At 37.9% G+C, this 27,949-nt stretch overlaps 1 protein-coding gene across 15 annotated transcripts in view; it reads left to right on the top strand.

Annotated features, from left to right (window-relative positions):
* Positions 1–27,949, top strand: part of MCF2L2 (MCF.2 cell line derived transforming sequence-like 2) — a 210,309-nt gene that overhangs the window by 1,564 nt on the left and 180,796 nt on the right. For all 15 annotated transcript variants that reach the window (XR_012494951.2, XR_012494952.2, XR_012494953.2 and 12 more), the window contains exon 2: positions 27,398–27,481. Coding sequence is in view for 12 of the 15 variants with exons in the window: in XM_088793935.1 (XP_088650061.1) it covers positions 27,398–27,481 (84 nt within the window). In the remaining 3 variants the exon portion in view is untranslated. The remainder of the gene's footprint in view (positions 1–27,397; positions 27,482–27,949) is intronic.

Here is a 27,949-nt window from a genome sequence, read left to right as displayed (position 1 = left end):
ATCAGTTTTCATTGATAAAGTCAGTACGTTTTTAACTCAGTGTTCCATCCATTTGTTAAAACTGCCTTCTTGGTATGTATTTGTTAAATCTTGATTCAGTCAGTGAGCCATCATTGCTCTTTGAGCATCTAGTCCGGTGTGTTTGGTACTATAACGATGTGCATCTTGAATGAGACACATGTGAGGATATATTTTGTGAAGGTGACTCATATGGCAAGGCCCAGTTTTGGTGATTGCGTCTTCAAAAAATGTTTCTGGTGCCAAATGTGGCCACTGAACTGGATTTTCTGTAAGAGCAAAGGTCAGTAGAGTCCTACCAGGGGATGGTGAATGTGAAATATTGCTGAAAACAGGATGAAATAAGAAGAAAAATATTTTCTAATAAAACAGAATTTGGAGTTTGAAATATATTGAATGCAAAAATGATTGTGCTAAATACCAGCCTGTGCATGAAATTGTGGTGCAAGAGAAAGATCAGTGGACTGGGGGTATGACCAGCTGCATTTAAATCCTTCCCTGGATAAGTCATTTAACCTCAGGCTGAAAAATGGGGATTTGAATAATTATTGCTTACCCAGTTCTTTGAAATACGATGTGGGTAAAAACACTGTGTACTCTGTGAATGTGTTATTGGCCATCTCTCTGGGCCCTGTGTCACTAAAGATCTTGGGCAGGTGACTGGGCCTCTTTCATCTGTTAAATAAGGAAGTAGACCTGGATGATTATTAAGTTCCCTCCTATTTTTCTGGATGGAGATCTTCTCAAAGATTTGGTAGGCAACATTCCTTGGCTAACACCAGGCTGCCTATGGGGCCCAAGCTATGGTATTTTCTGCCCACCTTGTTCCCACCCTTCTTTCAGAGTCAGCTCCACGCAGGATGCAAACATGAACTTGTGTAGTTTTTGCCCTCAAAGAACTTCTACTGACCCCTTTGCAGCATTCTGTTTCCTGTGAAATCTGATTTGACAAACCTGTGAAATTGGTGGGGCAGACATTATTATCCCCATCTTACAAGCGAAGGAATTGAGATTTAGGAGGTTCATTCATCTTTTAAGGTTTCAGGGGTAAGTGGTAGGCTTGGGACCAGACGGCAGCTCTTCAGAGGCTCTGTTTGGGGAATCTCATTGAGGGGGTCTCTAGCCCTGCAACAGCCCTGCCTTCATGTGGGTTGCATTGAGTAGCCAGTGGAGCTTCTGGTAGAGTGGGTTGGCTCTGCATTTGACTGCTCTTTTCAGGAGTTTCCTTGGGGAGCAGCTTCTGAAAGGTGTGATCATGAGTTGGGGAATGGTTGAGAAGTGCTTGGAACAAGGCTTAGCTTAGAACATTCCCTTGGTCCTATGCTAGGCACTCATCTGGGTAACAACACTGCACATCCATATTCACTCTGCCATCTCTGTCCCTTAGCCAGTTCCTCCTCCAGCCTGGGTCTCTGCTCTTTCCACAGTCACTGAAATTTGACAGCTCAGGTCTGGGTCCTGTTGATTCAGTTTCTGAAATATCTCATGAGTCTCCTTCCTCATGTTTATTCCCACTGCTACCTGCCTCTGATGGGCTTCAGGACTTCTTTACCTCCTGACTAACTATTGTACAAGCCTTTTTCCTCTCCTGTGTTTGCCTCTAACCTATACCAGGAATAAAAGAACCCACTAAGAACACAGCACTTGTGTATTCCAAAACCTTTAGTGATACCCTTACGTAGTCATTCTCTGTCGTCTGAAGTGCAAGCTCTTTACTATTTGGCACTCTTCTTGTCTTATCTCCCAATACTGGTATTTCTATACTTATCGTTAGTCAACTTGGGCCATTCAGCTCTTCAGCTTTGTTCCACTGTCTTGTCCAACTCGGTTCCCACCTGTAAACTTTTGCTTTCCCTCCATCTGGAATGATCCCTTAATATATTTCTTCTCACAGAAATAGTATACACCTTTCAAGCCCAATTCAGTCCTTCTCTCCAGGTACTTTCTCTGATCCTATGAGTGGGGCATAATGACTCCTGTTTTTGATTTCCCAAGTAGTTCCCCTGTGTGTCCTAGCACAGGGCCTTCCTAGAAAAAGATGAAAAATAAATTCCTGAGTAAATTAATGACTTGTTGTGCCTTGGAATGGACCTTGAGTATTGAGTAATGCCAGGCAAGTTTTACACTTTTAAGGACAGCTCCGAAATATTTGTGGATATTTCTTTTGCCTCCTAAACCCCATTTTCAAGTTAACATTAAGCCCTTCAAGTGTTCTCCATATGATGAGGTTCACTGGGGAGACTTCCTTCTTTGGATTTTGTTAGTTTGTTAGGAACCCTCCTAAAATATGCAGCTCACATGTGAATACTGTCCAGATGTGTTTTTACCCATGCAGGACAACTAGGACTATCTTCTCCCCTTTATTCTGGACTATAGAACCACATTGTTTCAATTACAGAATTTCAGAATCAGAAAAGAGTTGTTTGATTTTCTCCACTGCATCCCTTTCATTTCTTTAATCCTCTCTGCAACTATTGCTGCACAGCTATTTATATGCAGAGGTGCTGCCTAAGTACACATGGATTTTCTGCTAATGTACCTCAGATTCCTCTAGGATTTTGATAGACAGTGCACATATGGCTCACATGGGGCTTCCAGTCAGTGGAAAACTTTAGTCATCCAGCTGGGATTATGTGTCAGTAATCTCTCACGAAGGCTTCACATTTCCCCTCCAGCTCATGTCCCACCTTGTCATCTCATACCGTGTTTCCCCGAAAATAAGACCTAACCAGACAATCAGCTCTAATGCGTCTTTTGGAGCAAAAATTAATATAAGACCGGGTCTTATTTTACTATAATATATGACTGGGTCATATAATACTGGGTCTTATATTAATTTTTGCTCCAAAAGACGTATTAAAGCTGATTGTCTGGCTAGGTCTTATTTTCTGGGAAACACGGTATTAGAAGTAATGATTTTGATCTTACTCTATCATTGTTCTAAAATAGTTTCATATGTTTGCTTATGCCCAATTAAACTGTAAAGCAGAAGAGAATATCCTTTGAGACATTTCTTAAATAATTGGAGATTGGATTGGTGGCTGTTTTGGTGATAAAAGCTGTAGGATTTTGACTTGTAACCCAGGTCACTACTTTTAGGATGCTATCGGCATTGGTAACATGCAACCAGAAGAAAGCCAGACTGAGAAATTCAGCCATGACTTATTATTCTATGGTGTAGTAGTGGCTAAAATGCTTAGGATGCATGCCTCAGCTATTGGTGCGAAAGGGAGGATCTAATTAGAGTATTTGCTGCTCAGGTGGGAATGAACCCAATGGGGACAACTAGGCAACCTAGAATAGTGACTTCATCTACCCCCAAAGTGAATTAACTTCATCTGAGCCACTTTTCTATTAGGCTCTCTAGACGCTGTGCCTAGGGCTTATGAATTCTTCAAGGTCTGTTAAAAATGTTTGAAAACTAAAAGAAATTGATTGACAACTAAATCGCAAAGTACAAATAAAATTTAAGAAATGATTAAATATCTACAAAAGCTCTCTTGCCCACAATAAAATAATATTTCATTGCATAAAATAACAATGTATAGTTGGAATTCCACTACAAATGCTCCTCGACTTATGATGGGGTTATGTCTTGATAAACCTATTGTAAGTTGAAAATATCATAAGTCAAAAATGCATTTAATACACCTAACATACTGAACACCACAGCATTGCTTACCTTAAATGCACTCAGAACACTTACATTAGCCTACAGTTGGACAATTATCTTGAGTTTCATCTCAAGAATTGTTGCCTTCTTCTTCTCTCACTAGGAGACACAGATGGAGGTTTTATAGACATGATGGGATGTGAAAATACAAAACATGATATCCAAAAAATGCAGATTGAAAAGTATTTTTGATCTGTAGGTTGGGAATCTGTGGATGCAGAGGGCTGACTGTATGCATTGATCTCTGCCATTTTATATAAAGGACTTGAGCATCCACAGATTTTGGTATCCGTGGGGTTCCCTGGGACCAAATCCCCGCAGATACTGAGGGACAACTATAGTTAAGTTTGGGGGAAGCCAAAAGTTATATATAGATTTTCAACTGTGTGGGAGGTCAGAGCTTATAACTCCCACATTGTTCAAGGGTCAACTATTGTTGCACGTGCCCACATTACAAAATAAGAATGAAAGATATCAAATGAGTAGCCCAACCTTTCACATTAAGATACTGGAAAAAGAAGAGCAACCTAAATCTAAAGCAGAGGAAGGGAAATAATAAAAATTAGAGGAAATTAATGGAATAGAGAATAGAAAAACAATATAGAAAATTAACATAACCAGATGTTGGTTAATTTAAAAAATTAAAATTGACAAACCTTTTGCTAGAATGAACAAAATGGAAAAAAAAGAACTCACATGACTAAAATCAGGAATGAAAGGTGGAACATTACTACCAACTTACAAAAATAAAAGGATTGTAAGGGAATACTATGAAGAACTGTATGCCACAAATTAGATAATCTAGATGAAATGGACAAATTCCTAGAAATACACAAACTACCAAAGCTGACTCAGGAAGAAATAGAAAATCTGAGTAGACCTATAACAAAAGACTGAATTAGAAATTAAAAAAAACTTCCCACAGAGAAAAGTTCAGCAGCAGATGGCTTCACTGGTGAATTCTACCAAACATTTAAAGAAGAATTAATACCAATTTTTCAGAAGATCTTCCAAAAAAATAGAAAAGGAGAGAATATTCTCAAATCACTTTATAAGGCCAGTATTACCCTAACACCAAAACCAGACAAAGACAAGAAAAGAAAACTACAGGCCATTATCTCTTAAGCATATAGACACAAAAAGCCTCAACAAAATACTAGCACCAAATCCAGCATCATATGTAAAAGGATTATACACCATGTCAAGTGGGGTTTATCCCAGTAATGCAAGGTTGGTTTAACATCTGAAAATCAATTGATGTAATACACCATAACAATAAAGGACAAAAACCGCATAATCATCTCTGTAAAGGCAGAAAAAGCATTTGACAAAATTTCATACCTTTTTGTTATAAACAAAACAAAACAAAACACTCAACAAACTAGGACTAGAAGGGAGTTTCCTCAACTTCACAAAGGCTATTTTTTAAAAACCCATAGCTAACATCATAGTTAATATTGAATGCTTTCTCCTTAAGATTGGGAACAAGATGAGGATGTCTATCCTCACCACTTCTATTCAGCATTGTACTAGAGATTCTAGCTAGGGCAATTAGGCAAGAAAATGAAATAAAAGACCTCCAGATAGTAAAGGAAGAGGTACAACTATCTGTATTTGCAGATGACATCTTGTATGTAGAAAATCCTAAGTAATGCACAAAAACACTATTAGAATTAATACATGAGTTCAGTATTTCAATATACAAGGTCAGTATACAAAAAAAAATTCTGAACATTAGCAATGAACAATCTGAAAATGAAATTAAGAAACATTTAAATTTACAATGTCATCAGAAAGAACAAGGTACTCAGGAATAATTTTAATAAAAGAGGTGCAAAACATGTACTATAAGAACTATAAATCATCATTGAAAAAATTAAAGAAGCCCTAAGTAAGTTGAAAGGCATCTCATGTTCGCAGATTAGAAGACTTAATTTGTTAAGATGGTAATATTCCCTGACTTATTCAACAAAGACTTCAGAGTGAAAAGCATATCCTAGTTTCTTAAGTGAAAATTACTTTTCCTTATTGGAGGCTTATTTAAACTGGATTTATTTTTGGGTTACAACATTCATAATAAGTCATGAGCTTTTGTTGTTTGTGTTGTTGGATAGTGTTTTGTTTATCTGTTGTTGGGTAATAAACTACTCCAAAATTTAGTGCATTAAAACAACCACAATTTAATAATGTCTCATGATTCCCTTAAGTGGTTGTAATCAGACAGCAACTGGGGCTGTAGTTGGGGCTGTATGGCTGTCACCTTGGTGTTCCCTCATATGGTCTCTCTCTTCATGGTGGTATCTCATCTTTCAGGGCCTCTCTTTGTGGCCCTTTCTCCAGCAGAGTAGTTTGGACTTTTTACCTGGAAACTCAGGTTTCCAATAGGGATGAAGCAGAAGCTGCTAGGACTTCTTGATAATTAGGCTTGAAGTCCCATTTAGTCACTTCTTCTGAAGTCTATTAGTCAAAGCAGTTCTAGGCCCAGCCCAGATTCAAGGGGGAGGGGAGCATAAGTCCCACTTCTTAATGGGAAGATGGGCATGCCCATCCAGAGAGGGGTGGAATTGTTGGTTGCTGTATTCATTTTCTATGGCTGCTGTAACAAATACCGCAAACTGAGTGGCTTAAAACAGCACAAATTCATTTTCTTACAGTTCTGTAGCTCAGACATTGACACAGGTCTCGCTGGGCTAAAATCAAGGCATCAGCATGGTGACATTTCTTTCTGGAGGTGCTGTGGGAAAATCCTTTTCCTTGCCTTTTACAGCTTTTCAGAAGCGCCCTGCATTCTTGGGCTTGCATTCTGGATGCCTTTCCTCCATCTTCAAAGGCAGTGACATCTGGCCAGTGTTCCTTGTGTTGCAATCTTTATGGTTTTCTCTCTTGTTGCCCTCTTTCCCTTTTAAGGACCCTACTGATTATATTGGGTCCTCCTTATTTTGAGATCAGCTCATTAGCAGCTCTAATTCCACCTGTAACCTTAATTTCCCTTGCCATGTAGCCTAACCTACAGTTTCTGGGTGCAGATATCTTGGGGGGTGGGGGAAGGCTTTTGTCTGCCCACCACAGTTGCCACTTAGGAGACTAGCTACCTCATTGTTCCATTGAGCATTGGTGATGTATACTGTGACTTATGCCTTTGAACTGTTCATATTTGGATTGTGAAGGAGGAGGAGGAATAGAATTTCAGTTTAGTGGTAACCTGAGTCAGGCATTGGATTTACTCAGATATAATGTGGTGCTGTATTTATGATGTGAAATGTCAGCTTTTGCTGAAGGGTACCAAGCAAATATTGATCAAAATTTTGTCGTAACAACTATCCATGTTATAGAGAATGGTTATTTATTAAATCAGGATTCCTTAGAATCAGTCTAAATAATATTTATTCTAGAGGTGATCATTTTCTCTGCTGTGGAGAATATCAATGGCAAGTCCTGCCTTTCCAGACATGAAATAAGGCTGCACCCAGGCTTTACCAGCAAACAGCTGTGTAGCCTTTAGCACATCACTTTGCCTCTGAGTCTTAGTTCCCTCATCTGTAAAATGAGGGTAATAATACCCACTCCACAGGATTGATGGAAGATGAATATCTAAATTGTGCCTTGTGAGTGCTTAGTACCTGTTGGAGGGGAGAAACACACCTGATATGACCAGAAATGCCTAAGTTTCCTTCAAGCGAGTCCAATCAGATTCTCCAGAAAGAGAATCTGTACAGAGAAACCCTGAGACTGAGAGTCAGTTAGTGTTTGTCTCTGGCGCTTGAAGGGAACAGAGGCTGGGAGCAGCCATCTGGGGCCCAAACCCACTGATAAATGAATAGAGAGCTGGTCTGCAGAGACAAGCAGAAGAATGGTACAGACACCAGAGGTGTCCTATCAGCTGTGGGTTCAGAAACTGGCTTGGTCTAGGGATTGGGGAAAAGTCTTCAGAGAAGAGGGCTTTAGGCTGTGTAGTCACCTCAAAACAATGTAATGACTTGGAAAACACTGATTTGATGCTTTCGATCTTTAAATCAGTAGGAGTATGAAATACTTGAGCAGTGTTAAGGGCTGACTCCGGGCAAAATAGAAACCTTGCCCTATGTTCAGTGTGCTTCTCCTTTCTTTGGCGTACACTCCAAGGTCCACTGCTCTTACGTGGCTACCTAGTGCTCAGGCGCCACAGGTACCTTAAGATACCAGTTGGTCACTGAACAGATTTTTAGAGTGCCCACCATGAGCAAGGCATTGTGCCAGGCCTACAGACCATGAGTGTTGTAGAGAGATCGTTAGATGGGGAACCTGAGGCCCTGAGGTCTAACACCAGCTGAGTAACCAACCAGCCCCGCTGCAACAGCTAACAAAGACTGAGGGGCTCGGGGAGGGGGGCTGTGAGCCACTGGACTGGAGGAGAGTCCAAGGCCCAATCTGATAGTTATAGCAGGAGACAGGGCAGACAAGTCACAAGTTAGTTGCCAATCCAGACAGTACTATAAACATTTGGAGGCTGAAGTGGTTTTGAGCTCCAGTGATTCCAGAAATCTTCATGCTAGTAGATGTGTGACTTGAACTGGACCTTGAGGGAAGGAGACGATTTAGGAAGGTAGAGAGGGGAAAGCTTTCTCACTGGGGTGGGTGGAATAAGGGGAATGGCCACTTAGTAACTGTGTTAGTCTTCCTGTACTGGTTGTCCCATTTATTCCATTCTTTGCTCAGACTTCCCTGGTCAGGGAACTTCGCCTGGACAGTTGAGAAGCTGTGAGCTTTGCCTTGAAGGAAAACATGACCTCAAGCTGAAAGGCAGATCTATGGTGTCTCACTTCTTTTCCTTGTTCATATAGATCCTTTTCTGGGGAGAAAGAGGTTGGAGAGGCTAGAGGTTATATGAATAATATAAAAAATGATGTGATTATAGATATTTATTTCCTGCCTATTTAGTGTTACATATTGTGCTTTATAGATATTGTGATTTAAGTACATTTATTCTGAGGTATAGTCCATTTTTATGGAGGATAAATTTGAGGCTGAAACAGGTTAGGAAGTTTGCCAATGTCATGCCAAGTGAAAGGTCAGAATTAAAAGTCAGGTATGGCTGGCCTTAAGGCCGATAGTCATACTTGGTTTAATTTCCCATTACAGAATGGAATATAAACCAGTAAATCATAGATGCTTTATTAGTGAATTAAAAAAATCTTTTGAGGGGCAGCTGGATGGCTCAATTGGTTAGAGCACGAGCTCTCAACAACAAGGTTGCCGGTTCAATTCCCACATGGGATGGTGGGCTGTGCCCCCTGCAACTAAGATTAAAAATGGCGACTAGACTTGGAGTTGAGCTGCGCCCTCCACAACTAAATTAAAGGACAACGACTCGGAGCCAATGGGCCCTGGAGAAACACTGTTCCCCAATATTCCCCAATAAAATTAAAAAAAAGTAAAAAACAAAAAATATTTTGAAAACACTAATGGAAGTGAAAAGCATTAGTCCTCTGAGTGTAAGTATTTTACAAGCCATTTGAAACATTCATTTATTGTCACTTTCTTCCAAAGGAAAACTATCATTTAAAACTTAAGAATTTGCTTTATAATCTTTAAACATGCAGAGATAATAAACGTGTAACACTTAGCTAGGAATAAGACTTTGTTAAGGAAGAAATTTTTAGGAATGCTGCCAGCTGTACTTCCTGTGCTAAGCACCGGAGTATTGGGGGGAAAAAGTGTAATAAAGTTTTAATGCCCAGTTATAACAGCAAGGTAACAGCACCAGGATGCACTTTTATTTAGTATAGAAGAGTCTCTGTATTTAGAGAACTTTACTATGAGGTAGATTCAAGTACAAGACGTATATAGGTGGATACACTACATGTGCCCAAAATGTTTTAGTATGCTGGTCTTGTCCAGCTTAGAAGACTTACTTCTGGATTTCTTTGTCCAGTTATCTGATCCCAGATCTTGTCCAGCCCAGATTTTAGTTTGTGTGTCTGTTTTTTAATTTTTTTTTAACCCATTATCAAATCAGTTTAAATTCATTTTAACTCTTCTTTCTGTGCCCAAGGAAGCTATAATTAATTCAATTACTGAGGGGAAAGAGGTTCTTCTGCCTGCTTCTCCTTATTTACGCCCCCAATTTAAGACTAACCACATTACTGGGGGCCTTCTGGTCTGGATCTGGTCAGGTGCTGGGGAGGGAGCAGCCATGGCGCCTGCCCCTGTGAGGGCCAGAGCCAGGCAGCCTCCCCCACAGCTGCAGCCCTCGAGCTCTGTGCTGTTCCTGTGTGTACTGAGGGCGTGGAGGAATAAATGAGTGTCCTCCTAGAGCTCACAGTCCTGTGGGGGAGGTTGATATTAAGCAAAGATAAGAAAATTTTAGGCAGAGTCAGCCATTAGCTCATCAGTCCCCAGTTCCTCCTCCATTTCATCGGGCCTCTCTGCTTCTCTGGCTTCTGCGTGTGCTGCCTCGATTGGTACTGGGGTGATTCAGTTGTGAAATTCAACTCTTTCCCCAGTATCTTACTCAGAACTCATGTATACAGAAGATTGGGTGCTAGGGTGCAGAGGAATTTTCTGAAGATGGGAGAGTGGATATTTATGGTCTAGCAATGCAGACCCTTTGGAATGGAGCTGAAGGCATCACTGTTTTTAAAATGTCCTCGACCACGCCAGCTCCTGGGGGTTTCACAGGCCCTTCCCTTCACCATTTCACTGGCTCCTTCGCTCCCCTGTGGCTCCCTTGCTCCCCTGTGGCTCCCTTCTCTTCCCTTTCCTCTTCTTTTCTTCCTGACGGGTGAGGAAGATCTGGTGCAGGACCTAGACTAGAAAGATGGGCCTCCTGAACTCTCCCGGGTGGAGAACTCTCCCTCTACTTTTCATTTCATTTTGTTTCTATTGCAGTATTTATCCCTCTGGCAACCAAAAGAAGCTTTGCTTACAAAGGTGGAAAAATCTCTCAGGCTGTGAAGTGGGATTTTAGCCCTTGACATATGGTGCAGAGAGACAGGAAGGAAAATTCCACTACTCAAATCTGATTTGCCCTTCAGGGGTGGCGTGAGCATTTTCTCCCTCAGTCCCTTGGGTAAACTAACCCAGATTTAAAGAGAATGATTATGTTCATCATTTTCTATGGATTTGTGGTACAATATGAAAAAGACACAGAAGAAATGAGAGTGGAATGAGCATTATGTGGTTTTTCATAAGGGCTTTAAAAACTCTCCTTATAAAAATAATACATGATCTGTGTTTGAGGTTTGGAAGAATCGATATTAAAATGTCAATTCTCCCCAAATTGATCTATAAATTAAACACAACTCCAGTCAAAAGTCTTATCAAGATTTTTTTGTAGTAATCAACCAGCTGATTTTAAGATTTATTTTTTTAAAGATTTTTATTTAAAATATAGCTAACATACAATATTATACTAGTTTCATGGGTACACCATAGTTATTCAACATTTATGTAGCTAAAGAAGTCCATAAGTCCAGCAACCATCTGACACTGTACCACGCTATCACAATATTATTGACTATATTCCCCATGCTGTACATCACATCCCCATGACTTACTTGTTTTATACCTGGAAATCTGAGCCTCTTATTCCCTTTCCCCTTTAAAATTTTTTTCAATTACAGTTGATTCAAGATTTAGAATAGCTAAAAACTACTATAATAGGCAAAAAGAACTATAACAACCAATTTTTTTTTGAAAAAGAACAAAATTGGAGGGCTCACACTACCTAATTTCAAGACTTATTGTAAAGCAAAATAATCAAGACAGTGTGGTATTAGCAAAAGGACGTAGCTCAGTGGAACAGAATAAAGAATCCAGACATAGTCCCACAAAATATGGTTAATTGTTTTTGACAAAGGTGTGAAGGAAATTCAATAGAAAAAAATGTAAAGGCAATTTCAACAAAAGGTTCTTCAAAAATTAGACATCCATGTACAAAAAAATGACTTTCACCTATGTCTCACCCCATATACAAAAATTAACTAAAAGTGGATCATGGACCTAAATGCAAAACTGAATTAGAACTCTTTTAGAAAACATAGGAAAATATCTTTGTGACTTTGGTTGGACAAAGAGTTCTTAGGCCGACAACAAAAGTGTGATTCCTGAAAGAATAATTTGATAAATTGGACTTCATCAAAATTAAAAATTTTTGCCCACATAGGCACTGTTAAGACAATGAAAAGACAACCCACCAACTGGGAAAAAAAATTGGGAATCACTTATCTGACAAAGGACTTATATCCAGAATTAATAAAGAGCTCTTAACAATAAATACAAACCCAATTTTACAATGGGCAAAATATTGACTGGATACTTTACCAAAGAAGATATACAGATGAAAAATAAGCACATGAAAATATGCTCATATCAGCAGTGATTTGAGTTACTCAGTACTCAGCTTCAACAACCATCAACACTTTGCCATAGTGGTCAATAACATTTGTAAAGGACAGGCAATATTCTCAAAATATTAGTGAGGATGCAGCATGTTGGAGCCAGTAACCCAAATAAAATAATTTTCAAAACTCTTTATTAGTACATTTTTAGTTTTCTAATGAAAGTAATCCATGATGTTTGTATAAATTACAAATAGTACAGAAGGGCCCTATGCCCCATGAACTCTAGTCCCACTCCCCATATCCATTTAACACACTTCTTCTACGGGTTCCTTGGCGTGTATGTAATTGGATGTGGCAAGCCCCTCCTACCTGATCCAAAGCCAGGGAAGCGTCCCTGCCCCCCTGTAGAGGGGGAAGATCAGGAGATGAGTGGGTCTGTAGTCCTTGCAGCCCAGTAGTCAACTGGTGGGAATGTCCTCTCAGCCCCACTGCCAAGAGAGTCCTGTTACTCCCTTCACCCCCAGCTCAACTCCGAGGGAAATTCAGTTCAGCATCACCAGAAAATACACCTGGCCATTCCAATCTTTATATTTCTCCAAAGAAAACAAAGTCTAGACTGTATAAGAAAAAACTATTCCTCCCTCTAATATGACTTTGGTCGTACTTCTGGTAAAATTATAATCCTGAGACTCTTGTGCTATGGATAATTCCAGTCTTTTTTGAGCTTGCAGATTAGTTCTCATTCTCCATTTTGACCTGATAGGTAAATGGCTTTAGTTCATTCTGCTACACAGATACAAACACACACAACTTTTTAAATAATAGGGGCAAATATAGAAGTGCTAAAACTTTCTTTCTTTTATACCTATAACAATAGTTTCTTGGGTTGGGGGTGGGGGGGAAGTGGAGGAAACATTCACCTCCCGTTGCCATTACTACTGAAACAAGCAGTTCATTTCTAAGGAGAATTACCTAGTACCTACTTTATTTCAGAATCCATTGTTAAACATAAAGAAAATGCGGTCCTTTATTGGATAGCTGATGTTAGTCAAATGATGAAGGTCAATGCATGGAATATAGGGTTTATAAGAGTTGTACAGTTTGTGCATATAATAGAGATTCAAATGTAATTGAGTTTCCAAGATTTTACAATCTGCCTCCTGTAAACGGCAAAAACATAAAATTATGTTGTCTCTGGATGTGTGTAGTTGCACGCACGCACCATTGTGGGTTTATGTGGTCAGCAAAGTTAGCTCTTCTGTTCAGAGGAGCTGTGATGCCAGCCAAGCATTCATGGCTCTTCACATCTGAGTGGAAGGGTAAAGAAGTCAATGTTTAGTAAAAACAAACAAACAAAAAGCCTCCATGTGGGGAATCAGGCACTTTCTATGTTGCTGGTGAGAATGCCAACTGGTGGGGTATTTGGGAGGGAAATTTGGCAATACCTGACTGACCGTTGTTTGAAGACTGCTCTGTTTGCCTCCCTGTATTAGAAGATATTCAGATTTTGCATTTAGTCAGAGTTAGCATATTCACAATATTTAATGGTAGAGAAAAAAAATGAGCTTTCATAAGTTTTAGAGTCTCAAATTATATTCAATTTCTTTGTCTTAATTTAGGTATTTTCTTAAAGTACTTCCCATGCAGTTAATACCAACAAAGAACTGGCTCTGAGGATTACTAGACAAAGCAGACTGTAATCGTAAGAGGCCTTCTAGTGTAACCAATTTGGGTAAAGATTTGGTAGTTTCTTACAAGTTAAACATATACCTCCCCTTTGACTCAGCAATACCACTCTTCGTTATTTATCCAAGAGAAATGCAAACATAGACCTTTACACGAACATTCACAACAACTGTATTCATAATAGCCCAAACTGGGAAAAACAAAACAAAAAACCCTGAATGTCTATGAACTAGAGAATGGACGAATTGTGGCCATCCATATGATGGCTACAACTCAGCAAATAAAAATGAATGAACTAGTGATAAATACAACATGGATGAATTTCAAAAGCAGTATCCTGAGAGATAGAAGCTAGACACAAAAGAAAACATACTGTAAGATTACATTATATGAAGTCTTGCTAGTAGGCAAAACTAGTTTCTTGGGGAAAAAAATCACAACAGTGGTCAGTCGCTTGGGGACTAGGAGCTAGGGTGGGCTGGAAAGGGCCATGTGAAGGTACCCTCCATAGATGGAAATGTCCTGTATCTTGAAAGGGGCGAAGGTTACATGGATGTGTCCATTTGTCAAAATTCATTAAAATAAATTTCACTTCAGATTTGAGTATTTCAGCATACGTAAAGTTTACCCTGTCCCTAAAATTTTCTTTTTTAATACAAAAGGTCTTCTGGTTTCTCCTTGGCCAATTGCAAGCCTTACTCTGAAATTTTAGCTTGAATTATACAATAAAAATTAGAAGTTCGCATACAAACTTATTACTGATCAGATATTTCACATTGTACCCTTTCTTTAAATCTTGGAACACAACATTAATAATAAGCAAAAACGTGAAGCGTATAGAACCAAAATAAAAGGCATTATGAAAATTTGACCTCTCTGAGTATACCACACAGTTCTGAAAGGTGAACTCATTTTTCCCCCGAGAGGTAGTAAGTGGAATCTTAGATCAAAGAACTTCCTTCTTTACAGTTATAATGTTATACTTGCATGTGATCTTTAGAAGTAGATGCTACATCCCATTTTAGAATTCGAAGCTTTACCATTGTTGTGCCAAACCATATTGCATAGATAGTGCAATGTGTCTATGTTGCCTAGATAGCAACTTCTATTGGTTGCATTGTTAATTCTCTGGATTGGTTTCCTTGGCAGTCTGGAGAGGTTGGAAGAGAAAGAGGAGAGAATTGTGGCCTGGAATAAATTTTATTCAGAGCATCCTATAAAAGATTTATCCCTGTCTATTTTATTTTAAATATCCAATGGCCTGATATACTTGTATGTCTCATGGTATGATTCCTCTAAAAAAAGAAACCAAAAATCATTCTGATTCTCACAGACTCTAGGATTTCCCTCTCTAGCTCCATCGACGTCCTCATCCCCCAGATTTCCTTTTATTTCCAAATGAGAAAATCTGGTAATCTGTTGGGCCTGTAATCCTCTGAGCAGCTCTCAGCAACGAAATGACCTTGAGTGAACAGAGAGATTAGCCAGGAGAAAGAATTAAACACATCTCTGTGAGTGCCATGCTCAGAGAGGAGTAGAGGGCGAGTGACGCTGGCACTGTCTCCTGGAATCCAATGGCCTCCTGGTGTAAGAAGTGTGGGCAGCAAGACCCCAGATACTTACCTTACACCTCGGTGCGGATAACAGAGGCAGAGATGAGGGCTTACCACCATTTCCTAGGAAGTTGCATCAGGCTAGAATATATGGCAAAAAAAGGTACTGTGAGAGCAATGATGCCTTTCTTTTACGTACGTTTTGTTATTCATCCTCCTTCTCAGTGGAATAATGGTTTAACTAACAAATTTTACATTAAAAAATTTTACTTTGCAACGCGAACGCACGGTTGCTAAGGAGTTTAAAAAGGACTTTAAAAAAACATTAATCAGTTATTAACTATATTGTAGATGGTCATTTATTTAAAAATTCATAATAAAAAGAGATGATCAAATATTCTGAAAAAAATCAGGCTATAAGATAGAATGTATAAGTATGAATCCATTTTAAAAGCATATATGTCTATGTATACATATATATGTACTGACTTTTATATGCCAATAAGATAACTATTTGATTTGGGATGAAGGAATGATAAGGAGTTTTACTTATTTTCTGTTGTATTTTTATTTTTAAAAAGCAACTAACATATATTGCTTTTGTAAAATGAACATGAGAATCCAGATTGTGAAATTCACGTACCCAAGAAAAATGTTAAGTCTGAAGAGAAATGTTAAATCTGAAAGGCTAAGGCTTCATGTTAGACAACTGAGCTGATAACAGACTGGTGGTTTAAGAATAGAAAAAAGAGAAACACTTCCCTTCAGTGGGCTGAGTGAGAAGGAACAGGGATATCTTAAGTCTGTCTTACATGTATTTGGAAGCCAACGCTCTAGGAGCTGAAGCAACTACTTGTTTCTAAAACTACTTCTTTTATGGATGGGCTTATTAATATAGTCCCACATTTTTAATTTATTGTTTTGCCTTGAAAATGTTTATAATACATTTATTCCCCTTGGATCACAGGCTAGGAAAGGTGATTAAAAGAAATGCCTTTGTCTGTCTCATTACTCTTTATTTATACTTGGAACCTATTTTGCAAGAGAGGAGAATTGTTGACTAGAGAAATGTGCTTTTCAAATAAACTCATCATTGTTGCAATATACTTTCTGGTTGAGACATGATCCATGCTTTTACTTTATTCTATACCTTTTACAGTATATAATAAAGACACACTGTATTCTCAAAGGCAAGGACTACTATGTATTTGCTACCTAAGAAAGAATGACTTGATAGTCAGATTTTGCTTTTCATACTTAAAACATAGGTGCTCACCTGTGCGTGCACATAAAGCCTTACAGGACTTGAATTCAGTTGTAAATTATTGCCCTAATTTTCCTAAAGCTAAATCATAAGAGCTTTACAGTTTTGTTAATAGTGAAGAGAGGAAGTAATTTGAAAGAAGAATATGAAGAATCTCTGAATCCTAAACTGACAGCATAATATACAGTATTGTTGCTTTCTTCCCCCCACTATCAAAGATTATGAAAGGTTCACCTACCTGCTTTAGCTGTCAATAATTTTATTCTATCTGTGACTCGAGACAATAATGAATGTTTTATGAATGTCTAAATGGCTTTTTTGATATTACTGCAATCTTTGATTTATGGGATGCTGTCAGTAGACTTCTTGGCATAATATTAATTTATTGGGATTAGAGGAATGAAACTCAGGAGATGACATACTGATTGAAATATGTGTTAACCAAGACCCATATTTTATTTCATTGTTGAGGGTCAGGAATAGTCATCAGTTGAAGATTTGTTTTTCCACTGACTGTCCCCGTTTTTTTCTTTTTAAAAAACAAAACCAACAAACAAACTCATAGACGCAGACAATAATATGAAGGTTACCAGAGGGGGAGAGGGATAAGGGGAGGATGAAGAGGGTAAAGGGGATCAAATATATGGTGATGGGGGGAGACTAGACTATGAGTAGGTGAGCACACAATGCAACATACAGGTGACGTCTTATGGAATCGTACACTCAAAACTTATATAATCTTATTAATCAATGTCAGCCCAGTAAATTTAATTTAAAAATAAATAAAATTTTAAAAGAGCAAAATGTATTTAAAATATAAAATGAATGCATGCCTGTAAGTTAGGGTAACCCCAACTGCTGCAACAACCCCAAATTTCATTGGATTAATACACTCCAATACTCTGTCCTGGTCAAAGGACCATTTTCCTCAGTATTTTGGGGACCCTGCCTGCTGCTGTCTTTTAAGTCTGCCATCTACTGGCCTCAGAGTTGTTACCTTGCATCCTGCAGGAGGGCAAAAAGACAGTGGTGAAGGTACACCTATTTCTTACATACCCCAGCTCAGAAGTAACACATTTTTGCTCATCTGCCATTGGCGTTTACTATTCACAAGGCCATAACTGTTGATGGGGGTGGGGTGACTGGGAGATTGAGTCCCTGATCAAGGAGTCACCTTGCAGTGATAATGCTACTGTATTGAAGAGGAACTGTGAATGGTTGGCAGCTAGCCATCTCTGCCTCAATTGTCACTGCAAAAACATTCAAATAATATAAGTTCCTCTATACGTACATATATGTAAATTTCACGTAAGTGACAACATTCTTTTTTATATCTTGCTTCCATTTTTAAAAATAAAACAATATATTTTGAACTTCATTTCCTGTTAGTATATATTAGATCTATCTGATTATATTTGATGGCTCCATAGTATTCCATTGTATGGCTGTATCATAATTTATTTAACTAACGCCCATTAATGGACATTTGCAGTAAAAGAACAATACTGTAATAAGCGTCTTAGTACCCACTTATCTTGCACTTGCGTTAATATTCCCTTATGTTAAATTCCTAATGTGACATTTCTTGGCTAAAGATGATGTATTTAACATTTTGACAGATATTTCTAAATTAATCAAATTGATCAACTTTTTTAAAAAGTACCTATTTATACTTTTACCTATAGAGAATCTGCCTGTACTCTTGCCCACTCTATGTTATTTATCTTTAAAATAATTGCCAATCCATCAGGCAGAAAAGACCTCATTCTGTTTTAATTTACATTTATTTGTGAGGTTCAACGTATATACATATATGTGTTATTGACTGTATTTATTCTGTGAATTGTCTGTTCTTAGCCTGTGTCTATTGTATAAGTTTCCTAGGGCTGCTGTCAGAAATGACCACAAATGTAATGGCTTTAAACAACAGAAATTAATTTTCTCACAGTTCCAAAGGCCAGAAGTTCAGAATCAAGGTTTCTTGTCTCTTCCAGCCTCTGGTGGCTACAGGCATTTCTTGGTTGATGGCTGCATCATTCCAGTCTGTCTCCATCTTCACATTCTCTCTCTCTCTCTCTCTCTCTCTCTCTCTCTCTCTCTCTCTCTCTCTCTCTCTCTCTCTCTCTCTCTCTCATAAAAGAATACTGTGATTGCATTTAGGGCCCATGGGGATAATTCAGCATAGGCTCTTCTTTTCAAGATGCTTAACTTAATCACATCTGTAAAGACCCTTTTTCCAAATAAGGTAATGTTCACATGTTCACAGGTATTGGGATTAGGACATGGCCATATCTTCTTTTTTGAGGGGTGTGGGTGTGTGTGGGGGGGACGCACCATTCAGCCCACTATACTGATTTCTTATTAATTTGTAAAGGCTGTTTACCTTCTAGGAAAATAAACCTTTTATCAACCATATGTGCTGTAAATTTTCCAGTTGTCTTTTGAGTTTGTTCAAGGCGTGTTTGCCCTGCCAAAGTAGTTTTTAAATTAGTTATCTTTATCAGTCTTTTCTTATTGGGATTTCTATCATACTTTGAAAGGCTGTTCCAATTATAGTATTATAAAAATTGTTCTCCCATATTTTCTTCTAGCGCTTTTGTGTTTTCATTATTTAATCTCACTGGAATTTATTTCAATGCAAGAAGTGAAATATGGACACAACTTAAACATTTTGAAAATAATAAAATACCCTTACATAGCACCTACCATATACCAGGAATTTTAAGTTCTCTAGCTCTATCACTCAGTTCTTATAACAACCATACCACGTGGATATATCGTAATTTCCCCCATTTTCAGGTCAGGAAATTAAGGCACAGGGAGATTAAGCAGTTTGCTTGAGGGTGCTTTGCTGTACGTGGCAGAGCCAGGATTTGAACCCAGGCGTTGTGGCACCAGAGGTCATGCTCTTAATCACTACACTTTATGTCCTGTTATGACCAGCAGATTGACCCAACACTGTTTCTTGAGTAATCTCCCCCTGGCCCCATTTGAAACGCCACTTTTATCATGTACTACATCCCAATTTATATTTTGGTCTAATTCTAATCTCAGTTATGCTCCTGAGTTCTTTCAAACTCATAACAAGTTCTATCATACTTACTCTGTAGTGAAAGAGAAAGAGGTAATATGACATCAGTGGGGACTTTATGAGCAGAATTTCAAAGCAAACCACCAATACATGGCAATAGCATGGGTGTTTGAGAAAAATCTGTCGTGGTCTCTTTGGGATCATGGCTGAAAGGCCTGAATGATAAATTTCATTGGCTTCTATTTAAATCGAATCTATTATATTCAAACTGCTTCCACATGTTATTTTAAGTTAATTAAATTAGCTAATGTACGTAAAGCATATAGCACAGCGCCTGGTATGTACTAAGTGCTTAATAAATGGTAGTGTTAATCCTCAGAACAGCCCTCTAAAGAGATATTATTATTATCGATTCCCATTTCATAGAGGAGGAACCTGAAGATGGAGGGGCTGCTCAGTGGCAGAGTTGGGAATGCAAGTCCAGTTCTTTTCATTCTGCTTCCCTGGTATCTGGGTGAATTAATTAATTGAGAGAGGAAGGAAGGAATGTTGGGCCACCGCCTCCAGAGCTTTTACTTAAACAAAAATAAAATCATTTTTCTATTGTATTGCTCAAATGTCTAACATCCTAGCATGTTGATTCCTTTGTGTCAAGATTTTTTTTTCTCTAAGGAGCTTTAGAAAGAAATGACAGTACAGAAACTCTTGGAAGAAGGCCACATTCAATGATCATGACTCATAGCAAGTCTTCTCACCTCCTTGTGTTAATACCATAATTATTGTCGTGCCCAAGACACTGCTTCCAGATGAGAGACTTGACTGAATCCAGGGTTGGGAGTGGGCTAAGAATGGGAGAGCATAGGCATTAAGGGGCCCACACTGCGTAGTGGGGTAGGGCGGGAAGTGTGCTGGAAGGAGAGGTAAGCAGGAGCTCAAGCCAGGGGTGGCTTGTTTCCCAGGGTGCTGACTCCAAAAACAGCACAGAAGAAGATGTTAGGCCAAAAGTTGTACCATGCAGGCCTCAGTTTCAAGAATACTTTGAATACACATAGATTGAATACACATAGATGATTATTTTTATAGAATAAGAGAAGCAGACTAGTGGACAACCCAAATAAACCCTTTTTCTTTTGCTGAGTTGCACTTTCATAAGCAACAGGAAAGGACCAAGAATAGTCTAAGGCCTTGGAATCAATGTGTGCTTGCTTCTCTGTTGCATCAGCAACTGTCAGGAGTGCTTGTTAGAAATGCCCTACCCCAAGTCTACAGAATCAGAATCTACATTTTAAAACCCAGTTGATTTAAATATCCATTATAACTTGAGCACAGCTCTGGGGGAGTGTTGATTAAAACGCTGGTGGGGGCGCACTTTGAAATCTAGTGCTAAAACTTGAGAGCATAGCAGAAAGGAGGGATTAGGTATTTTCAGAGATTTTCTTAATTTCCTCCAAGGCCTTGATTGCTTTTTATTCAAAATACCCCAGGTGGCAGAGCTGGTTTCATCTCTCCTGGAGTTCCGAAGTGCTACCGGAGAACTTCATCTCCAGCTTTGTTGCTAAGGAAACTCGTTCCTTACAAACTTCCACCTCTGCAGGGCTTATCTCACACAAGGGTACAATGGGAAATGTCAGCAGAAATTAAGAAGCTTTAAAAAAATGTATATGTAATGAAAAAAAAAAAAAGAGAAAAGGGATTGGATAAGTATTCAAAAACAGGAATGTGTATGCCTAGTAATATTTTATCAGTTCTCAAAGCAATTTTAAGGAGGCATTTGCAGAGCCTGGGGCAAGAGTACAAATGGAGGGTGACATGCCACGGTTAAATAAAACATGTTCTATCTTCTTACCTTGACAGACATACGCTCATAAGAACAAAATTAAAATATGTGAAGCTGTGGTTTTTATATGACTAAAAATCAGAAAATAGCAAAGATGACTAAATTGAATTATTGCTTGTGTCTGAGTGCTGTGTTGATTAGCTAGTGAAATTTGGATGAGTAATAAACATATCCATTATATACAAAGCATTAATTAATCCATAAAATATTTTTTCTTGCCTTCATCTCAGCAAAAGCACTACTGTGTTTCCCTGAAAATAAGACCTAGCCAGACAATCAGCTCTAATGTGTCTTTTGGAGCAAAAATTAACATAAGACCCCTTATTTTACTATAAGACCAGGTATAATATAATATAATATAATAATAATATAATATACCTGGTCTTATTTTACTATAATATAATACCGGGTCTTATGTAATATAAGACCGGGTCTTATATTAATTTTTGCTCCAAAAGATGCATTAGAGTTGATTGTCCAGCTAGGTCTTATTTTTGGAGAAACACGGTATATTGTTATAATTGAGATTTTCCATAATTTGAGCTCTGTTGAGAGCAATGATCTGAAGTAAATGTGATCTGAGTAAAATGTAATTGTATTTAAGGAGTTCAAAATTTGAAGGTTTGCATAATGAATTGGAAGGATAAAAGTAAGAACGTTGATACTTGGTAGTACTGGACATGATATTTCATTATATAAGAATCTGCAGCGTTTATGTCATGTGAGAGGAAGGATTCGCCAAGTTCATTAATTTGTCTTTTCTCTTACCTAAGCAATTCCGCTGCTCAAATCCTCACGGCTCAAATCCTCCCAGCACTCAGAAGCAATGTCTGTCCCTGATGTCAGCAGTGGCATAGCCCATAATCCGTCGTAGCATTTGGATGTCGGCACCTTTTCTTTTGAGGATCTAGACCAGGAGATGTGGAGAAGTACTTACCTGGGGCCCCAGTGGGGTTAAAAGAGTAGATATTTAGAGCTGTGGCGCCCGGCCAGCACTGAGGTCTGGATCATGAGTGACAGAGGCACCCACGTGGTGTTTAACTCAGATATTTATGGGACGGGGGGGTTGTGATATGTTGAGCTCTCGAAAATGTGGGGCCCGGGGGTCACAAGAAAACTGTCTGGGGTAATGGAAATGTTCCATATCTTGATCTGTTTGATGGTTAAATCAGTGTGTATATTTGTCAAAATTCATCGAACTGTACACTTAAGATTTGTGCATTGTACTGCATGTAAATTATACTTCAATAAAGCCCTGTTAGCATAAAAAAATGATGGCTACCAAAGAATACCTTTTTATGTAAATTAAAGGGGGGTAACTACAGTATGATTTCATCACTCTAGCACAACTCTTTCATGTGTTCTTTTTTCATATGCCTGCCTGCATGTGCACAAACACATCACTTACATGCTTTTGTTTTTTAAAAACCTGGCTGCAATCCCACCCTACATGCAATTTTTATGTCCTTGATATTCTATCTTAAATCTTTCTCTGTGGACATAGTCTTAATAATTATACAGATGGTCCTTGACTAATGATCGTTTGACTTAATGAATTATTTTTTGACTTTAAGATAGTCATTTTGTGAAGCTAACATTACCCTAATACCAAAACCAGATGAAGACATTACAAAAAGAGAAAATGACAGGCCAATATGCTTGATGAACACAGATGCAAAAGTTCTCAACAAAATATTAGCAAACTGAATTCAACAATGTATTAAAAGGATTGATTATACACCATGTCCAAGGGGGATTCATCCTAGGATGGTTCAACATGCATAATCAATCAGTGCTCTACATCACATTAACAAAATAAAGGATTGAAACCATATGATCATCTCAATAGATGCAGAAAAAGCACTTGACAAAATTCAGTATCCTTTTATGATAAAAACTCTCAACAGAATGAATATAGAAGAAACATATCTCAACATAATAAAGGCCATAAATGACAAACCCACAGCTAATATCCTACCCAGTGGTGAAAAGCTGAGAGCCTTTCCTCTAAGATAAAGAACAAGACAAGCACGCCCACTCTCACCACTGCAATTCAGCATAGTACTGGAAGTCCTAGCCACGGAAATCAGACAAGATAAAGAAATAGAAGGCATCCCAATTGGAAAGGAAGAAGTTAAACTCTGATTATTTGCAGATTACATGATGCTATATGTAGAAAACCCTGAAGACGCCACAAAAAAAACTATTAGAACTAATGAATGAATTCAGTAATGTTGCAGGACACAGAATCAATAAACAGAAATCTGTTGCATTTCTATACACCAGAAATGCAAGATCAGAAGAAATCAAAATAACAATCACATTTACAATGCATCAAAAAGTATAAAGTACCTAGAAATAAATTTAACCAAAGACGCAACAGACCTGTACTCTGAAAACTATGAGATACTGAAGAAAGAAATTGAATAAGACACAAATAAATGGAAGGATATACCTTGCTCATGGATTGGAAGGATTAATGTTGTTAAAATGTCCTTACTACCTAAAGTAATATGCAGATTCAATGCAATCCCTATTAAAATACCAATGGCACTCTTGTCAGGATTAGAGCAACTAATCCTAAAATTTATATGGAACCACAAAACACCCTCAATAGCCAAGGAAATCTTGAGAAAGAGCAAAGTGGGAGGTAGCACGTGCCCAGGTTTCAAACGCTACGATAAACCTGCAATAAGCAGAACAATATGATACTGGTATAAAAACAGATATATAGATCAATGGAATAGAACAAAGAGCCTAGAAATAAATCATCTTTTATATGGTCACTTAATGTATGACAAAGTAGACTATACAGTGGGGTAAAGACAGTCTCTTCAATAAGTGGTGTTAGCAAAACTTGATGGATACATGCAAAAAAATGAAATTGGAAAACAGTATGGAGGTTCCTCAAAAAAAAAAAATTAAAAATAAAGCTGCCATATGATCCAGCAATCCTACTTCTGGGTATTCATCCTAAGAAAACAAAAACACTAATTCCAAAAGATGCTTGTATATGCACCCCTGTGTTCATTGTAGCATTACTAGTAATAGCCAAGATATGGAAACAACCTAGATGTCAACAGAAGAATAGATAAAGAAGATGTGGTATATACATATACAATGGCATATTATTCAGTAATAAAAAACATGAAATCTTGCCATTTGCGACAATGTGGATTGTATTATATAGAGGGTATTATGTGAAGTGAAGTAAGTCGTACAGAGAAAGACAAATTACATGAACTCACCTATGTGGAATCTAAAAAAAATAAAAATAAATGAATAAACAAAACAAAACAGAAACAGACTCATAGATATAGAGAACAAACTGATGATTGCCAAAGCAGAGGGCATGGAAAAAAATGAGATGAGTATGTACAACATAGGGAATATAGTTAATAATATTGCAATAACCTTGTACAATGACAGGTGAATACTAGACTTAGCTTGATGATCCCTTTGTTAGGTATATTAATGTTGAATAACTACCGTATTTTGCTGTGTATGATGCACACTTACGTTTTTGGCCCAAAATTTCAGGGGAAAAAATCTTTCATTATAATTTTTTAATTCAAATTTTTATTTGTTTACATTTAGGTACTTGTTTTTTGTACTACAAAGGAATTTTGGCATTTATTTTTTAACATATTATGGTACAAGAAATTTTATGTAACAAATAATTGCAAAACACAAGAACAAATACAAGGTACAAGAAAGTTTATATACCGGTAACAAATTTACGATATCAACTCACCATAGAAGGCCAAGAACTCTTTGTGGTTGCAAGTTCGTCGTAATTCAACAAAACTTTCATATTCTAGGGCATTATTTTGCATATGGATGTCATTATTGATTTCTGAAGTTACACTTTTAACTCATAAGAATAAATAAAAGAATTAAAAACATTTATATAGATACAGAATTAGTACTACCCTTGTATAATGCGCATCTTTATTTTCCCCTCACAAATTTGGGCATAAAAGTGCACATTATACACTGCATAATATGGTATGTTGTATACCTGAAACTAATAAAATATTGTATATTAACTATATTTTAATAAAAATGTTAAAATAAAAATGAGATGGGGCAAAGGATGGCTGGTTTACTCACTTTTGTTGTTTCTTTGACATCTTAACTCTTTAAAATGTTTAAATCAAACCTCAAATACTGAGGTACAATAACAATAAATTGCATCTTATGATCTTCATTTTTCTCTAGGGTCATTGCCTCTTAAATATGCTCCCTCAGTATGAAAAAATAATATTTCAGCTCTATTTTTTAGTGTGCCACTTTTCTATAACACTGTGAAATTGTATTCTGAAAAACTCTTCAGTTACAAATGAGTAACAACTGTTTCTGCTTAAATTCTTTATATTATTGTCCAGTTGTAATTTACATTTTATTATGGAACATTTGAAACATGTGAAAGAATTGTATAATGAACCCCCATAGCCCATCAACCAGCTTCAACAATTATCCACATTTTGTCAATCTGGTTTCATCTCCACTCCTCCCTGTACATTTTTGGCAGAGAGGAATGCTGGAGTATTTTTAAGCAGATCTCAGACTTCATATAATTTTACTGTTAAATACTTTAACTTCATGTTTCTAACAGAGAAGACTGTCCCTTTTTATAGAATATAACAACAATGCCATTATTGCACTCACACAATTAATAGCAATGCAGGAGTCCTTTGAATTTTTAGTGAATTCAGAGCGGAAAGAGTATGGGAATGAAGGAGTTCTGGCCTGAGTTTACACCTTTTCCTCTAAAAAAAATGGTGCAATTCATTGAGAAGGGTCTTGAGGTTTAAGCTGGCACTTGCCCAACCCCTTATACAACTTTCAGAAAGCAAATATGGGAAAGACCTGTACAGAGCAATGAATATAACCAGCATTTATTGAGTACCTACTATGTACATCTCCATATGCATCAACTCCTTGAACCTTCACACTCCAGAGCCCAGAAGTAGAAACCAAGGCTCTGGGAGGAGCTTCCCAAATATAACCTGAATGGTCAACATGAGTACCACGACATTACCCTGACTCCGTGCTGAATCAATAGGCGATTCCTCGTCAGCGTTAGTGTACAGGCTAGTGAATTTGTGCCTTATTCTAACCAGATGTTTAACCTCTTTAGAAACAATAACCAATTCATTCTTTGAGATTCCCTGGGAAATAGTTAAATGGGGATAATAGTGTATCAGACAGAGAGAGCGTGAAAATGTCTTCCTCTTCCCAGGCCAGGCTAAGGGATTCCACTTAGTCTTCCCCTCTCTCTAATCCCCTTTCCCCAAATCGATAGAACACAAATCATAGGGCTTGTATATCACCTGTTAGACTTAGAGGACATTCATAGATTTGTGCTTGAAAGATCTGATTTTTTTCCTTGGAAACCTATGTAACCTTCTATTTAGTAAGGGGCATCTTTAAACAGCAAAATGAAGAAGTGCCTCCCGAAACATGCTTGATAGTGGGAAGAGACCTCTGGCAGGACAAACATGGAGGTGAATAAGGAAGGAGACAAAAAGGAAAGAAGGGAGGGAGGGAGGGAAACAAAAATCAAAGAACCTTCATAAATCCAGATTGATTTTATGACCCAGCTTGCGACAAACTCTGGTAACTTAGGTTGTTTATGTTTAAAATGTCCTGCAGACCCAGAGGCGTAAGCAGATACCTAAATACCTGCCTTGGTAATGAAATGATCCCAGAAGGTTCACTGTGAAGCTACTGAAGCTTAAACCTCAGGGCCCCTTCCTTGTACTGATCTCTTCCAAAAGCTTGGGAGAAGCTCTAGGAATGTGTTCCTGTCCTCATGTGTGTTAGCTTCAAACTGCTCAAAACCCAGATCCATGCATCCATGTCAAGAATAGAGTTCTCAAGAGAATAATGCATCTGTAACCATATCTTTATAAGTCTCACATTTCTCTAGTAGTGGAGCTTGCCTTTCTTCCTTTTAATTTCTCTTTGAATTTGCAAGGATTTAACCTAATTTTATTTCATTTGTGCAGATGAAATTATGCAGCAGGAAATCAGGCCCTTGTTGGCAGTGGATATAATTGAACAACTTCACAGACAATTTGCCATTCTTTCAGGTAAGGGGCAAATTCATTTGCATTTCTAGATTTCGTTGTTGTTGGTGGTGGTGGTGGGGTCCTGCTGGGGAGGGCCGAATTTCTTGAATCTTGGTGAACATTATACTCAAGTCTCAGTCACCCCTTAAAGTCTCACCCAGGACTAGAAAGAAATGAGGACCATCCAGCTAGAGGACGGTGGGATCTCATAGATGTCATTCTGTTCGCTGTTGGGTGCAATTTGATGTTTTTCAAAGGAGTGCATTTCTTTGAGGTTGTAAAAAAACAGAGCTGAAAAGATTTTGAGGAAGAAAAAGGAAATAACTAGTGATATCAGCCGCCACCATGATGTTCTTCCAATGTTCTTGACGATGTTCTTCCAGCGTCCAACCTTCAGAGAGACTTGGTTTTAAGGGTTCATGAACATTGCTGAGGTCGTTTGTTCTCTAAGACAGAACAAATATATTTGTCTTTTACTCTTAGCTCTTA

This window comes from Rhinolophus sinicus, chromosome 17 (assembly GCF_057876585.1).
Source record: "Rhinolophus sinicus isolate RSI-liver-muscle chromosome 17, RSI-T2T, whole genome shotgun sequence".
In the NCBI taxonomy this organism is placed as follows: domain Eukaryota; kingdom Metazoa; phylum Chordata; class Mammalia; order Chiroptera; family Rhinolophidae; genus Rhinolophus; species Rhinolophus sinicus.
Note: the sequence above shows the minus strand (reverse complement) of the source record. Positions and strands in the feature narration are given on the sequence as shown.